The sequence below is a fragment of the Mixophyes fleayi genome, chromosome 2 (genome assembly GCF_038048845.1).
Source record: "Mixophyes fleayi isolate aMixFle1 chromosome 2, aMixFle1.hap1, whole genome shotgun sequence".
NCBI classification, from domain to species: Eukaryota; Metazoa; Chordata; class Amphibia; order Anura; family Limnodynastidae; genus Mixophyes; species Mixophyes fleayi.
The window spans coordinates 94,613,810-94,630,806 of NC_134403.1; the positions used below are offsets into that span (position 1 = coordinate 94,613,810).

Consider the following 16,997-nt stretch of genomic DNA (forward strand, 5'->3'; position numbering starts at 1 on the left):
CATATTATAGAATGTGTATGTCACAGGGAGGAAGCTATTACTTACCAGACAGGAAGTTGCTCCTTTACAGTCAGGTATAGTTTATCTTGCCCCTGTGCTAATGTAACACCATACTTGCCAACTCTGCCTTAATGTCAGGGAGACTCCCTGAAATAGGGGTGATCTCCCTCACTTCCTGAAGAGTCTGGCATTCTCCCTGATGCCGAGCCAGCATAAGACATGGTTGGCCAGTTTCATGGAGACCAAGATTTAATCAAAGACTGACAGGTAAGACAACATGACTTCAGTAATGGAGACACAAATGTAAAAGACACGTCAGTCTCTAGAGATCCATTAGCTGCTTTCCTTTAACGCATAGTTGCCTACTTTCCCGGAATGTCCAGACGATTCCCGCATTTTTGGGAGACTCCCTGGGAGTGCAGGGCAACCTCCCGGTTCTCGCCTCTGCAATAGATAAGTGGTGGGGGTGGGGTTTAGTGACGCAAATATTGTGTCATCTTAGCCCCCCCTGCTGTAATTTGCCAAAATTGTGACAAACATTTAGAGGATGGGGCCAAAATTATGTGATTAGTCAAGCCCCGCCCCTGCACGCCTACCTCCCCCTGGACCTCCTTGAAGCCAAAGCGGAAAAGTTAGCAAGAATGAAGTATATAATAGCAATAGGTTGTGGTATAACACAGTAATTAAATGCGCTGACTAGTGCAAAACTGTTTTCTTGTAATTAGAGCCATTACCTATTCAGGTGTAGAAGTATGGGAAATTAATTGTAAAAGAAATCAGTACTTTTGTGAAAATATGAAAAAAAGGGCAAGTTTTCTCCCACATATGAAAAAAAGTCAGTGATTGTCCATTGCCAATAAGTTTAAGTGAAGCCCTAAGCTGAGGGCAATTAAAATTTTGTGCTATACTTCATCTGCACTGACATTAGGGGTTAACAATTTGTGGCAGCCAGCCTATCACTCCTGGGGGAGTGGTTTTCCAGGAGGGCATAAATGACCTTGGAGCTGTGGGCTGGCTCTCTTAGTCCTGGATTTCAGATACCTCCCTCCCGCACGGCATAAGCTGGTTATACTAAATTTAAGTCCTTGTCTTATGACAAGGCGCAGTGGGTAGGAGAGCGATGCAGTCAGCGACTAATTGAAGGTACTACCGTTTAATTGGCCGCACGTCACTGCCCCTTTTGCAGTAACCTGACTCTTGGCCTCTGGGGCGGAGGATATCCTGTCGTATACAATGTGAGTCCAGAAGGGGGCAGTCACGATAACGCCAAGTTTAGTACCGACCAATCGTAAAGACTTGGGATCCGTAAAGTCTTAGGACAGTGGTATTGAGTTTCACCTTACGCTGTATTGGTTTAAAGTTTAGTCGTTGTCACGGGCACTAGGAGTTTCTACCCAGAATTCACCAGGTGTGATTATGCTTACCAGAGGGGCGGAGTTTATCACAGCGATCCTCTGGGCAGTATGGTGAATGGTTGGAACAGTAACACAACTTAGGATAAGAAATGTCAATGGAGATACAGCGACTTGCAGCTATGCAGCAGGAGAGTCAGCGACTTGCAGCTATGCAGCAGGAGAGTCAGCGACTTGCAACTATGCAGCAGGAGAGTCAGTGACTTGCAGCAATAATGCGGAGGTAGGTATAACAACTGATGTGCAGTGAAGACTCATGTCAGTGCAGGAGGGTAGCGGGGAGACTCAGTGGTCTGTGGATAGCAAGTTTTACCCCTGCTGTGATGGGAAGAGTTGTCCAGGTGCAGGTAGGTAGCGGGAGCGTCAGTGGTCTGCGGATAGCAAGTTGTACCACTGCGGTGATGGGAAGACTTGTCCAGGTGCAGGTAGGTAGCGGGAGCATCAGTGGTCTGCGGATAGCAAGTTGTACCACTGCGGTGATGGGAAGACTTGTCCAGGTGCAGGTAGGTAGCGGGAGCGTCAGTGGTCTGCGGATAGCAAGTTGTACCACTGCGGTGATGGGAAGACTTGTCCAGGTGCAGGTAGGTGGCGGAATAGCGGGTAGTCTGTAGCGGCAAGTATACCACTGATGAGCCAGGGAGACTTGTCCAAATGCAGGCAAGCAACTGAATAGCGAATAGTCTGTGGCGGGTACGTTACCACTGATGAGCAGAGCAGGCTTGTCCAGGTGCAGGTATGCAGTGGAGTAGAGGTAGTCTGTAGCGGGCAAGTTTACCACGGATGAGCAGAGAGGACTTGTCCACAGCAAAACCGATCACACGAGCAGAACACAGGAAACACCTAGGAGTCTCAAGGGAATGAGAACCAAGAACAGGAAACGATACTAAGGACACAGGTGCCTTAAATAGTGAGTGGTGATTGATTCACCAATAGGATTAAAAGCAAGGTTTAAAGTTCAAGAGTCCTGCACATGCGCAATCCAGTCAAGATGGCGGACGGCCGCGGCCCAGGACAGGCGCCGGCAGGAACGAGAGAGAGCCACGCACCAGACCAGAGGCACTAACCGTCTGGTGAGTGACAGTCATTAGCTGAATGCTTCGCTCTCGTCGCCATTCAGAGTTTTAAAAATAAAATTCTTCCACTAAATAAATACGCCCCTTTTTTTGCCAAAACTTATATCTGGTGTCCGTGTCGTTATTTTAGATAAGATGGTATTACGTGTTCAATCATTAAGGTACAAGTGCAATGATAAAAGGTATTAGCACTGAACATTTTAACAGTTACATTAACTCTCGAGATATTTTGACTTAAAATGTACCGGTAGACGTTAACTCAATGTACATTAAATAACTAGTAGTAATATACTTTAATAGACGCACAGGTTCGTCTAGTTTTATGGAGCAGGTGCAAGACTAAATATCATTTTGCAGAGTGAGATGATTGAACATAAAGGTATGAAGAGAGCACATTTCTACTGGCACCCTTGCTATATGGCAGCCGTCATTGCCACTCTGCAAAAGGATTTTTGCAACAGCTATCAGCAGTAGGAGATCGGGTATCATCATAAACTTGTAATGGGACACATTTTTTATTTTCCGGTTGCAAAAACCTCCCGATGGAGCAGAGAAAAATGAAAACATTTCATTCAACTCGCTTCATAAATAAGGTCCAAAAAGACTCCAAACAGTTCGCTATCCAATATATGAAAATATCATTATGAAAGGATAACTGGAGGGCCGATACTCCTCCTAACCTGTAGAGGTCAGTGTGGTATGAGGCAGGGCTGTATGGAACTTGCGTCCTATCTATCCCGCGTTTACTTGTTGTTTGAATGCTAGTGCTGCTCCGAAGTGCTGCTGTGCTGCAGGTCAGTTACTAGCCCATGTTACTGGGTATTACTGAGGAGCTCCGTTACATGGTACTGGGTATTACTGAGGAGCTCCGTTACATGGTACTGGGTATTACTGAGGAGCCCGTTACATGGTACTGGCAGTGTGTACATACCTGACAGGCACTGTGCTAACAATGCGTCTCTCATAGTAAAATGTCTGTGCATATAGTGATAAGTTATGTGATCTTACGACTGTATACATATATGTGTGTCTACGAGAGACACACCCCTGTTATTGTGGAACTACAACTCCCAGCACGTCAGCTGGTATGATCTGCTGGAAAGTGTAGTTCTCCAGCAGTTTAAGAGTCACACTGCTGACCTACACCTTATATCAAGCACACACCTACCTCTGAGCCACACTTTATGTTCTGGTTAATGAGTGTCAGTAGTGTAAAGTTATCTGTCAGTGTCACTTATTGTGGAGTAGGCCAGAACTAAATATAGCTGCACTCATCACTACTGCTACTGATTAGTGAGAATCTCCTATTCATTCAGAGGAGCCATAAAATGTGGTTTTGCTCCTATTTTCTGAAAAGTGACTTTTACTTTTAAATTGATAACAAAAACAGAAATAAAACATTGCAAGATACGGTATGTTGTGTGTCTCTTTGGTGTTTGTGCAATCTAGTTTGTCAGAGAATATATAATACTGACTTGTCAGTGTTCTAGATTTTAACTGTAATTATAAGTTTTTTTTTATGGTGAACTATTTCCTCTATGCCAATATCACTTGGAAGAGAGAATGAGTTTTCTTTTTGTATGGAGCACTGTTAAACTATGAGTACTGTCATCCTAGTCGAGATCTAACTGGTTAGTAGGGAAGTGGGTACACTTTAAAGATGTCAGAAATACTAAATTAGCTTTTTACAATACAAATATAAGCAAAACTGCAAATTCTTTTTCTTTAAAATAGTGTTACATTCAAAGTCAATTCTTTGCATGGCAATGTGAGTTGTAGACTTTTCTAGAGCTGTATATATAAATGTTTGTTTGCTATATAACACGCATTGAAATTTTAGACTATACATATTTTGAGATTTCTGAAAATTTTGGCAAACAGAAATAGTTGAACCCTTCTTTTAAAAATCCTCTGATTCTATGACTGCAGAGAAAGGGGTGTGCGTTTTTGTATATGGTTACTTGCCCTTAAGGATATTTATGGTTGCTATTGTAACAGGATGAATGTTATATTTACACATTTACTACTTTTAACTAGGGTTAGATTAATAGATCATGTAAACTGTTGATGCATGAAATATTATTTAATCTATATAATTAAAGTTAGCTTAATGTCTAAAGAATAGAGATGTGAAACTCACTTTTTTTCAAGAGCCAATAACAAGTGCAAGTTGACCTCACCTAATTCAATTGTGTGCATGTAAAAAGAAAAATAAGTGTATATTATTACCATTTTGTTAGTACTACTTTTTAACTAAATCTACTGTTTCATGGAGTTGAGAATACCACGTTAAACTTGTTATTTACCACCTTGTATCCCTGCCATTGCCCCCCTCATATCCCTGCCATTCTGTTGCGCCCTCTGACAGGAATTGAGGTATATAACACTTTCTCTATGGGGGGTATTCAATTAACCGCAAGTTTTTTTTTAAGACCGCGTTAAGTCATTTTAACACTGTTTTTTTTTTTTTTTATCATTTTCGAGCGGGTTAACTTTACCTGCGATTCAATTCTATTTTTAACGCTCAGTTTTTCTTTCATGAAACGGTCCTCTCGCGCTCCAGTAGAAGGTCTATTGAAAGTATAGGGTGTGCGAGAGGCAGCCGCGTTAAAAGCTATTCAATTGTTTTTTATCGCGGCGCCTTATACAGGCCAATATGCTGTTTTATCTTGCACCTCTTTGGGGTGTAATACAAAATAAAAGAAAACTATTTGAAATCATGTAATAATGAAAAAAAAAAGATAAACTATGTTTATCAGTAATGCCTAACATGTTGATTTTCTTAGGAAAAAATAATGGAATAAAAATCAATAATTAAAAATATATATTTATGTTTTTGGTACAAATATGTATGTACTAATGTGTTTTGACATGGTATAGATGATTCTATATTAAAAAAATAATTAAATAAAAAAATATGCTAAAGAAAGTATTGTAATGTAGATATGATCAACTGAATTATGTAATGCAATCTAATGTATGCAAATCCTTTTTTTTGTGTTCTACATGACCGCGTTAAAACGCCCCTAAAAACTCTCAAACACAATGATTATCACGTGGGGGTAGCGTTCCCTATTCTTCAATTGAATTGCACAAGTTTTCATGATGCGTTAACTAAAAACGGTCGCTATAGCAGTTAAAAACCCGCGTGTGATTTGGTTTTTTTAATGCGGCGGGAAAAAAAAACTTGCGGTCAATTGAATACCCCCCTATGAGCATGGCATTCTGCCTGACGTCTGAATCTTTGAGGAGACTGTGCTGCAGTCAGATTAGCCTTATGCATTTAAAAATGCACAAGACTAACAACTTTATGAGAGGTCACAATGACGACAGAGGAGAGCCACATAGTGAGTACTGCTGAATTAGAGGAAGGCAAGGTGTAATTTTTTTTTTAATACATTAAACTAACATATTATTCGTTTTGTATTTTCTCATAGTGTTTACAGAAGCATAAAAGTGTCATCAAATCAGCTTACAGTACTGTAGACAGGACATTACTGGTAAGATAGTTATATTTGTGTTCCGTAACTTACAAAGACCTTTGCTTTAACCCTCCCAACCCATGTATCCCCTTGAGTAAACGATAACTGCTTTGCTGTCGTGTGCCTCATTTTTATAATGTATAGTTATATACAAATAATTTATATCTTTTTATTTTCAACAGAATATGGCATTGAAACAGATTTCTAGCAATAAGTGCTTTGAGGGTTTCCAGAAAGTGTTTGAGCATGACAGGTAAATACATGTCCTCTTAAGCCATCACTACAACCAAAGTCACCACAATAGTTATGTTTTCTACCTTAGTCATTAGAAGGAACGTCATTGAATTTAAACTGGTCTGTTTTTTTACGTTTGTTGATACTGTACAGACATAAAAGGTTATTTATGAAAGGTCAAAAGTGCAGCGCAAGTACTGTTCTGTTGCAACACTTGTGGAGTTCACATGTATGTCGCCTAAAGGGACTCTGTTATAACTGCATACGTAGCAACCTTGAACCAGTCCGACAAGCTGCAACACGTTCAGTTAATTGTGAGTTGCCATTTAGTTTGATTGTGTTTTCTGTAGAGTGCCGAAAAAATGCTAAGTTTAAAAGTTGAACAACGGGTCAATTTGAAATTTTTAGTAATATTGCACAAAACACCAACAGATTGTTTTCAAATCTTTACCGCGGCCTATGGGAATGACTGTCTGTCTCGTGCACGTGTGTTTGAGTGGCACAAAAGATTTAGCGAGGGACGTGAGAATGTCGAAGAAGATGAAAGCCCTGGACGACCCTGCACTTCAAGAACCGAAGAAAATGTAGAAAAAAATCAGTCGGATTGTTCGAAAAGACCACCGACTCAGTGTTCGAATGACAGCTGAATCCGTGAACATTGACAAAGACACCGTATGGAAAACTTTGCGTGAGGATCTTAACATGATGAAAGTTTGTGCAAAGATGGTCCCAAGGGTTCTCACACCAGGGCAAAAAGAACGTTGCAAGGAATGTTGTGTTGACATTCTGCAGCAACTTGACACAGATCGAATATTGCATATTGTTATTGCATATTGTGTACTGTTATTTCACATTGTTTTGATTCCCCTATCACACCCACCATCCTCTCTCTCAGGGGAGCATTTCACTTCATTCATCTCTATTCCATACACCCCCTCACTAATGTGTTTGAGCGTAAGGTGACATACCCATCTCTCTTTAGCAACTTAGGAACCTGGTTAACTCCCGATTACATAGCAGCTCGCACATTTCGGTCGCCTTAGTACATCCACCCCATTGTGATCGCCTTGACACAGATCCAAACCTGTTTCATAAAGTAATTACTTGTGATGAGACCTGCATCTTCCAGTATGATCCTGAAACCAAAAGACAGTCAATGCACTGGAAAACACCGTCATTACCAAGAATGAAAAAAGATTGTCAAAGCAAATCAAAATTCAAAGCGATGCTCATTGTTTTTTTCGATCTCAAGGGTGTAATATTGGAAGAATGGGTTCCAGCAGGCACAACAGTTAATCGGTATTATTATAAGGAAGTTTTGAAAAAGCTGAGAGAGTCAGAAAGAAACGGCTGCAACTTTGGAAAAATGGTTTCTTTCTTCACCAGCACAATGCGCCTGCTCACATAGCACTTTCTGTGAAGCAGTTTTTGACTGACACACACATTACTACACTTGACAATCCTCCATTTCGCCCGATTTAGCACCTTGCGATTTTTATCTTTTCCCAATAGTTAAATCAATGCTTAAAGGGACACATTTTGAGTCAGTTGATGCTGTAAAGAAGAAAACGGCAGACATATTGAAACAAGTGACGGAAATTGATTTGTTCCATGCATTTGACCAGTGGAAAACAAGACTACAGTGATGTATTAGTGCAAATGGGGAGTATATTTAAGGGGACAAACATTAAATTTGTAATACCAATAAATGAAGGTAAGTTATTTAATCAGTCTCGTTATTTAATAGACATACCTCGTATTCTAAGGAAAAACTGGGAAGCTGATATTAATGTAAAGGTTGGTTCTTAAGTTTTATTAAGCTGGGTACACACTACAGAAAATTACTTCCAATGCGATTTCTGTCGCAATTTTACCAATGACTGAAAGTCCCGATGAGCATGCAGATTCACCTGCACGATTTACCTTCAGATCTGTGCTTCTTCATCTGTCATTGCCATCTGCTGAAAAGATCGTGACTCTGCACACACTATAGAGATCTGCCTACACTGGTGGCCGTGCGTGTATACACACTCACACTTTTGCCCAACATCGTTGATTGTGATTTTGAAGAAGTTTATAAAATCAAATAAAACTATATCATGTGCTTTGGTACAATAAAACCTGATCATGGGAGCGTATACACTAATGTAATGTCTGAGGAAACGGTCATTTACCATGTGATCGGCAAGATAATTGGATGAAAAACCTGTAGTGTGTACCCAGCTTTAGGCTGGATGTTGAAGAGATGACCATGCACATTTCCAGCCATAATAACAAAAGTGTGAAGAGAATGTGGTCGTGATCATTGATGTTTATGAGGGGGACAGTTCTGAATATTTGTCCATATAGAAATGTTTTGCATTCCCGCATATGTTACTGTCTGTTTATGACACACTCACTGCATTTTGACTTAAATAGTATTTCTGAACAACATACAATATTAGTGCCCAAAAGGAATAACTTTACTTTAAGAGGATTCTCCTTATTACTTTTATTTTACCAATATAGGGAAGATTTGTTGATCAATTCTCCACAACTGCTGCTGACCACACCTGCAGTTTTGATGAACCAGTTTGGTGCTTTTTAACAAACATTGGCTGACCATTGTACAATGTGTAACCCCATCCTTAATGATACAATCTGTATTAAATCTGATTAAATTGGATTTGATCTTTCAGGGTTGAAAATCAAGTTGACTGATGATCTCTGTTTGCATGTTGTGTAATGCATGGTCATTAACCCTTAAGTAGAATCACATATCTACATCTAAATTTTAATGCTCTAACCCAGGGTTGTCCAACCCGCGGCCCAGCATACCTGTAAATGTGGCCCAGCAGGGGTTTTGGTTGTGGCAAGGGGGCAGCGCTGTTAATGAAAAAAAAAACCTGCAAAAAAGATAAGAAAATACTTACCTTGTGGTCATGCGGTCCCTCCCTGGTCTCCTCCGTGCAGCGCTCGCAGTGAATGTCGGGCGTGACGTCATCACGTCCGACATCCATTGCGGAGCACAGCACATAGGAGTCACCCGCGCGAACTATCAGCAGCAGTGAAACGGAAAAAGCAAGAGAAGAGATAAACTCACCTGGTCCTGGAGCATCACGGACCTTATCTTCCTGTCTTAATGACTGCTGTATTGAAGCCCTTCAAAAAATGTTGTAACAATATCACTTGATGTTTGACAGCAGCCATTAGCATGTCATAGAAGCACAGAGCAACAACAAGGAGCATTAGCAATGTTTTCTATGTTTTTTTTGCATGATCAGCTATCATTAGTGCTAGTGTATTTTATGTGCGGCCCTAAACAACTTGTCGCCTTCCAATGTGGCCCAGGGAAGCTAAAAGGTTGGACACCCCTGCTCTAACCCATTATAACAGCATAACTTTCAATAGAGCAGTGAAACAGTAGGTGTAAATGCATTGCCATCATTAACATGGCAGTTTTCTTTATCATACTGTCATTGCTTTTTTGGTTCTCACATATTAAGTAAGTGATTTGTACAAGCACAGTGGATGATGGACTTTTTTTAAGGGGACATGGAAACAGATTTCTTATAGCTAAAGTATCACTGTACACATTGCACATAATTAGAACCCCTACAAAGATTATGCCTGATATTATTCATTGTATGTCAGTGCGCTATGTGACATCACATATTTAGAACAATCAGTGGAAGACGCAAACATTTATTCCTAAAGAACTTCCAAATTTCTCCATAAAATTATATTAAATTACTTTTATGTTTTAATTATATAAAATGGGTAGATTAAAATGTATCATTTAAGTTCGTAAAATTCATATAGAGAACCACATTTTATGCACAAACATAAGAAAAGTGATACTTTTGGAAGTATAGTTTCACTATTTAACTTATTTACAATGTTTTAAATTTTACATTTGATAGTACTTTGGCCCCACTAACTTAATGACTGTCTCTACAGACTTTCTTGTTGGAAGTACTTTTTAAGTGTTAGTAAATTATTTCTAAAAATCGTTAAAATGCATGCAATAGCTTCGTTATCAGTTTGTGAATTCTGCTTGGTGTTTTCAGACACTTTTAAACATTAATACCCTAGTAATTTACTGGGAAAATAAAGTGAGCTTCTTCCATAACTATAAAGTGATGCAGCTTGATGGAACTGTAAGTACAAATTGCATTGTTTGCATTCTTTCCATTGTGTTTAGAAGTGGTGGTGGCTTACTCTTGTACTTCCATGCAGTAAATATCTACTACACAATTATTTTGCTATCAAATATAATAATGCAAAACATTTGCTTTGATTTTCCTACCTCTGCTGATAACATGCTTTCTATTATTGCAAAATATTTGTTAATCATACCTGTTTTTATATTTGTAGAGAACAGAAGTATGTAAACACATTACCCCTGTAACAACACTACTAAAGTTACTGCGGTTTGCTATTGTATGTAAGTGAGGGATAGAGTATATCTCAGAAATGTCCCTTATATAATTTAACCCTTATATCTTTAAAATATACTTTTAAGGATGTTTTGAATAGATGTATATAAAATTACCTACATATTTTTGTGTACTATATATCAAAAGTAGAGCACTGGGTTTTCTGTAAAGTAGTAGTATATACCAGCAGTGTACAAATGCAGTGTTCAACAAATGAATTAACAATAACAGGCTTTATTGACAGTTTTTAAGGGCTAAATACTATGCATATTGATTAGATGCCTAAAAGATTAAGCAAGAAATTTTTCTTCCTCTCTTTGCTAAACCAAGAAAAGACTAATGTTTAACCTAGTGGTTTCCAAACTTTTTCAGTTCGCGGCACCCTTAGTCTCCATAATTTTTTCAAGGCACCCCTCCAAAATAATAACAGAACACTACCATTTTATAAGTAGTTGGGTCAAAATAACATAATAAGTATTTAGGTCAGGACAGAAATACTTAGTAAGTTGTTTGCAAAAATAATACACATAAATCCAAGGGGAAAAGAATATTTTTATATTTTTTCCAATTATATTTCTGTCAAAGAAAAATTTACAGCTAATACTAAGAGGAATAAGATCAAACTAAATAAAACATATGCAAAAATCATCACACTGTGCCCCTTCACGATCACACTGTGCCCTCTTTCATCCACACTCTGTGCCCTCTTTCATCCACACACCCACGGCACCCCTGGGAGTCGCAGCGCACACTTTGGGAACCGCTGGTTTAGCCTGTTTTTAAGAACATATAAATTATATATATATATATATATATATATCATAGTGGAAAGGTATGCAAATTATACATAAGCCATCAACCACTATGAAAGGTGCCTTTGCCAATAATTTGGTTCTAACTCTTATCAATACATGTCAGCTTGGGAAGTGGCAGAAGGCTTGTGTACAGGACAGGCGCTGCCATTAGGTAAACCTAAGTGTTCGCCGGGGCGCCTAAAACACTGAATGCCGCTCATGCAGTGTTTTTATTTACCTAGTGGTCTCCCTTTCTAACATTTTGAAGCTACCGACTGCTGCTCCTCTATATTTGTAATGGTCAGCTAGTATGGACTACGGACTATGATGGCACAGCCCAGCATCACACTACCAAGAAGAGAAGATCATGCCCCAGCTCCACACAAGGTGTGGGGCGGCGCCTAGTAGGGCAGTATATTGCGCAGGCGCAAGCCCTGGTTTTTTACTACGTTTTCTGCTTTTATTATTTTCTTGAATGCATGTTTTAAATCGTGTGAAATTCTTTTTTGCTCATTGTTATTGAGGAGTATAAGGGAAATGCCTGAACTAGGTATCCCAAATGTCTTAAGAAATATATATAGATTACTGAACCTCTACACTTGTCAATTTTTTGTGTATAATCACGTGTACAAATCATTGGGTATTTGTCCTGAGATGCAGCCTTTTTGTTAGGGCCATTTATGCTAGAAAAATAATCTGGCCAGTTTGAATGGTTGTGAGCAAATAATCGGTCACAAAACGAACTTTTCTTATGGTCAGTATATAGGATGTATAGTTTTCATTGCAAAGCATACAAGAGGTTCATAAGTTTTTGGGTTTATTAGACAATACAATGTTAGTTACCAGCTTGTATTTACTTTGGTTCGCATAGAACCATTTTAAAGTTGAATCATTAGCTTTACCACTATCACTTGTTAGTAGAAACATAAATAGTTCTGTTAAATTCAGTTTACTATAAATAGTACTGCCTCTCCACGGTTGCCCCTCCCACAGGTTTAGCAGACCTATCAAATGGCAATTGGTAGAGATCAATAAACTATAACTCCAGCCATTTGACTCTACTGTGCCATCACAGGCCCTACCCTTTTGTATGAACAATCCACAATGTTCATTTCTGCAAAGCAAGTCTTCCAAGTCGTCAGTCACACTTTGTCTACTGTGATAAAGAAGCACCATCTTCCTAACGTGCAACCTGCTGCAGAGATTAAAAGGGAGCATGGAGGACATACTTTGTTAATTATAGCCCCCCCCCCCCCAATAATTTTATGTATATTAATAATTTCTGTAAACCACAGCCTTTTTTCCGTATCTTATGTAAAATTGTAAAATGGTGGTATAAGTTCGTGTTTCTTAAGTCACCTGATATTCAGGAACAGGGTAGTCAAAAAAAATTGAGAACCGGTTCTTAATACATATATTGGATAAACAGCAGTCTGTCAGGGACCATGTCCCATTGGACCCCAGAGTAATATCCTAGGCAGTGACCTAATCTTAGCCAATTATGATCGGATCTGTGACAAAAAAAAAATCTTCAATTTGCAAAAATAAGCCCATTGTAAACTAGATATCTATAAATAAAAATAGTATAGTGCGTAGGTATTGTAACTATCTATCTACTGAGAAAGTCTGTCTGCATTATGCAAACATTGTGCGATAATTTGTATATTATCTGACTTGTTTTTTCGGACTGTTTTTTCATGTAGCACACAAATACTTGATAGCTTATTTGCACACTGAAATTTAAATATTTGATATTTGTGTGTTACATGAAAAAAACAGTCAGTATTTAACTTATGTGCAAAACAGAATACTAATTTGCACCCCTTGCATTGTAACATGGTTTTGTCCAGGAGACTTAAATAAGAAGTTTCTTAAGTTAAGATCCTTAATAAATTGGGCCCTAAATGCTCAAAAGGGGTACAATTCTTCTACACATAACCTCAAATGAAGGGTATCAGACATTTATTTTTGCCTCAGTTTTGCATTACAATGTTTAATTATTTTTTCAACAGCACTGAATTGAAGTGTAAAATGAGATTTGGAATCTATCTACCCCCTAAAGCTGAAAGTGCCAAATGTCCCGTTGTATATTGGCTTTCAGGTGCGTACATCTGAGGACTGTCCTTTGTGGTGTGAATTAGGGATATAACCAGGAGTATACTTCCAGCCAGAGAAAGCTTTAACATGTTAACCTGTCCTCTTTTGTGTAATGCTGTTTTTCCTTTATAATTATCTTTGAATCATTATTTATTATAGTGCTGAGAAGGGAATACTGTCAATGAAAAGTTTGAAACCAACAGGATTAAAGTAATGTCCACATTTGTTTTTAAAAATTCTAGACCATCAAATTATTAATTTTCATAGACAGCAAAAATAAACCACCTAATTTAAAACATAATTTTATCACAAAAACCACTGTCATAGTCTAATAACTAATTCAAAAATATATACACGTGCTCAGCTTCTAAATGGTGTGATATAAACTAATAAGATCTTAATAACCAAAAATATCATTTAAAAATCCCAATGTATAAGACAAACAAAAGAAGAGAACCAGACTAGACAGATGCTCCTGTGGAGATATACTGCAAATCCCACCACTTTCATAAACAAAAGAAGAACTTTAAACAGAAGTCCAAAATGTCTCATTCAGCTCTCTAATTCATTCAGTTCTAAATACCAGCAAGATGTTTGGATAAAAACAAAATCAATTCTAATACACATATGAAATACATATGTTAGGGTAATTTTACCTCTCTTTTATCAAGTCCCTTCAGATATCAGTGAGATAAGATGCTGGTTAACCAGGAGATCAGTAATCAAGACACAGACATGCCAATGTCAAGATGTATACTGAACTGTGCTCGTTTAATTCTGGCATACATTTATACATGAAAAAACGTTTGATCTGGTTATAGGATAGAAACACAAGATTGATATTTTCCTGAGTAAATATAAATCTTCTGACAAAGCTAGTTAGTTCTCTTCATGTCACTTTTATGGGTTCTTCTTATCATGGGTTCTTCTTATCATCTTTGCTGGCGCCAATACTCCCAATGCCATCATTCGTGTTCCCATGTCCTAGTACTCCCAATGCCATCATTCATTATCCCATGTCCTAGGCCTCCATCCAGGGTCTTTGAGATAGGTCAAGGCTGGAGCTGGTGATTATGCTGAATGTATTTTTAAGGCAAATACCAAGATTTTTTAACTCCTTCACATATCATTATTACCATCATAATTGAGGCCCTAAAAATGCTCTCACACATACACACAATTCCCATCAATTATTGCAATTAATATGTTTCAATATAGCTGCAATTCAATCACAGTGTACGCGTTGATATTCACCCTATGGAATTAATAGACTGTAAGATATTGTACGCAATAAAAACTTCAAATCCTTAGGGACAACTCCCATACTGTTCATTAAATCCGGTACTTGGAAAGTCTCTCTCTGCAGCAGTATATTATCCCAATTATTAATGTTGCAAGTAGCAAGCCCTTTTCTAAGAGTTCTGTTCCTAAAACCTCAAATAACAAACTATAGGATACACATTTCTTCCTGCAGGTATCTATGGACTCCACAAAGTTACAGATAATAGCTTGTCGTATTAAGTTCATTCTTGAATTACCTTCCTTGAGTAACTGCACATACTGATCTCCAGATTTTAACAAGATCTGGATCTCCAGAGATAAATTGTACATTCTCCTCGAGATGTATTTCTGAGCAGATATGAGGTTTCAACATTCCTTTTATAATCTAATCACTCGGGTGTTTCTCTGCCTTGTTATGTGGTGGTGTCATCAAAGGATTTATTATATAAACTAATATCATAGTTGCATAACTTACAAATTATACATAATACATGAATTACATTCAGGGTCGTGCTAATTAACTGGTCCTAACTCTAGTCAATGAGAGTAATATCTTTGGACATCTCAGAAGTTGCTTATGTACACTTTGAAAATTATGTAAGATATCTGCTTTTTATTATTTTCCTATATGCAGGTTTTAAATTAGGTTCCTTGTTAATGTCTACTGATTGAGTGTAGGGGTAGAATGTTGGCTGCTCATTCATACTGTGATATTTAATGATTAAACAAGGGTTTAATTTGTAGGTACTCTGCGATCAACAACTTCTAAACGATATTTCTGTTAAAATTCAGAGATTGAGATCTTATTTATGTGAATAATCATGTGCAAATCAGTGGGTATTTGTTCTAAAATGAATTTGTTCTGACAGAACCACATATGTTCATACAATTACTATAAGCAATAATCTGTCACAAAACTAGCTTTTATGAGGATATAACCTGTACAGATTATGTTGTGATATGTAACAATTGTCGTTTGCAGGGCTAACATGCACAGAGCAAAACTTTATCTCCAAAGCTGCCTACCACCAAGCTGCTGCTGAGCATGGGCTCATTGTTGTGGCACCTGACACCAGCCCACGTATGTATTGTATTTTCGAAATACTTAAAACTTAGTTTGTCTACATGTAAAATGCTTGAAATAGTTATGTTTTCCTCTTACTCATGGTGAAGGAAACTTATCATAAATTCTAATTTTGCAAGTAATGTACGTTGAGTGTCTAGGTAATTAGGTACAACCATTTAATCGACTTTATAGTATTCCTGAGCATTCAATGAAAACAGGTATACCAAAGAAACATGTGTGAGCAGTTCACAGGGAGAAAGGACAAATCAGAAGACTTTGGTGAGCATGACCTGTTTGTGGGCGCCAGGGGCACTGGCATCAGGAGCGACAACACTGCTGAGGTGTTGTCATGGATAGATTTAGAATGAGCCATTCCTTAAATAATGGCTTTATTTTGATGGTAAACTGAATTCTGATGAAAGGGGAAATTATGTATACCGTATATACTCGAGTATAAGTCGACCCAAATATAAGCCGAGGCACCTAATTTTACCACAAAAAAACTGGGAAAACTTATTGACTCGAGTATAAGCCTAGGGTGGGAAATACAGCAGCTACTGGTAAATTTCAAAAATAAAAATATTGGGGGGTGGCTTCTATGCATTAGATAAATACATATACAGCTAGTACCATATAGCCACACAGCTTACACTCACTCTTCTTGGGTTCCTCCTTCCTGGTTTCTACACCCAGAATTTAACTGTTAACAACACAAAAAAACAGCGATGGATATCGGCAACACTGGGCTCCCAATAATACAAACGTGAGGTTGTAAATTAATATATCAAAATTTATTGTAATAAAACATCAATAAAATTATATGAGTACATAATATATACCCATATATATACCCATATCCTAATAAATTGTACACAAATGGTTACACTAAATCCTTTTCACTTGGTATCAAGCCTAAAAGGTGAACACAGATATAAATAACAATCTTTAGCAAACTGATGCAAATAATTGCCGTGGACAATTCAGGGTACTCACATGTGTCTCTGACCAGCTGGGCTAGATGGAAATGTCCAGGTCTTTAGCTGTGACTGACAGGCTCCTTTTCATTTAACTTTATTATTCCATGTGCAGTGAATACACATGAACAGGGCTACAATAAAATGGTGGCTGACAGTGACATGC

The 16,997-nt window shown here is 38.0% G+C and overlaps 1 protein-coding gene across 4 annotated transcripts in view; it reads left to right on the plus strand.

Annotated features, from left to right (window-relative positions):
- Positions 1-145: 145 nt before the first annotated feature.
- Positions 146-16,997, plus strand: part of ESD (esterase D) — a 38,207-nt gene continuing 21,355 nt past the window's right edge. The window contains exons 1-5 of one of the 4 annotated variants that reach the window (XM_075199707.1): positions 146-267; positions 5,923-5,985; positions 6,150-6,220; positions 13,426-13,514; positions 15,774-15,872. In XM_075199707.1, the coding sequence (XP_075055808.1) occupies positions 6,153-6,220; positions 13,426-13,514; positions 15,774-15,872 (256 nt within the window). In that variant the 5' untranslated portion in view covers positions 146-267; positions 5,923-5,985; positions 6,150-6,152. Of the gene's footprint in view, positions 268-3,180; positions 3,280-3,344; positions 3,364-5,922; positions 5,986-6,149; positions 6,221-10,557; positions 10,628-13,425; positions 13,515-15,773; positions 15,873-16,997 lie in introns of those variants that run through there. The other 3 variants (XM_075199706.1, XM_075199705.1, XM_075199708.1) reach the window with 3 other exon arrangements.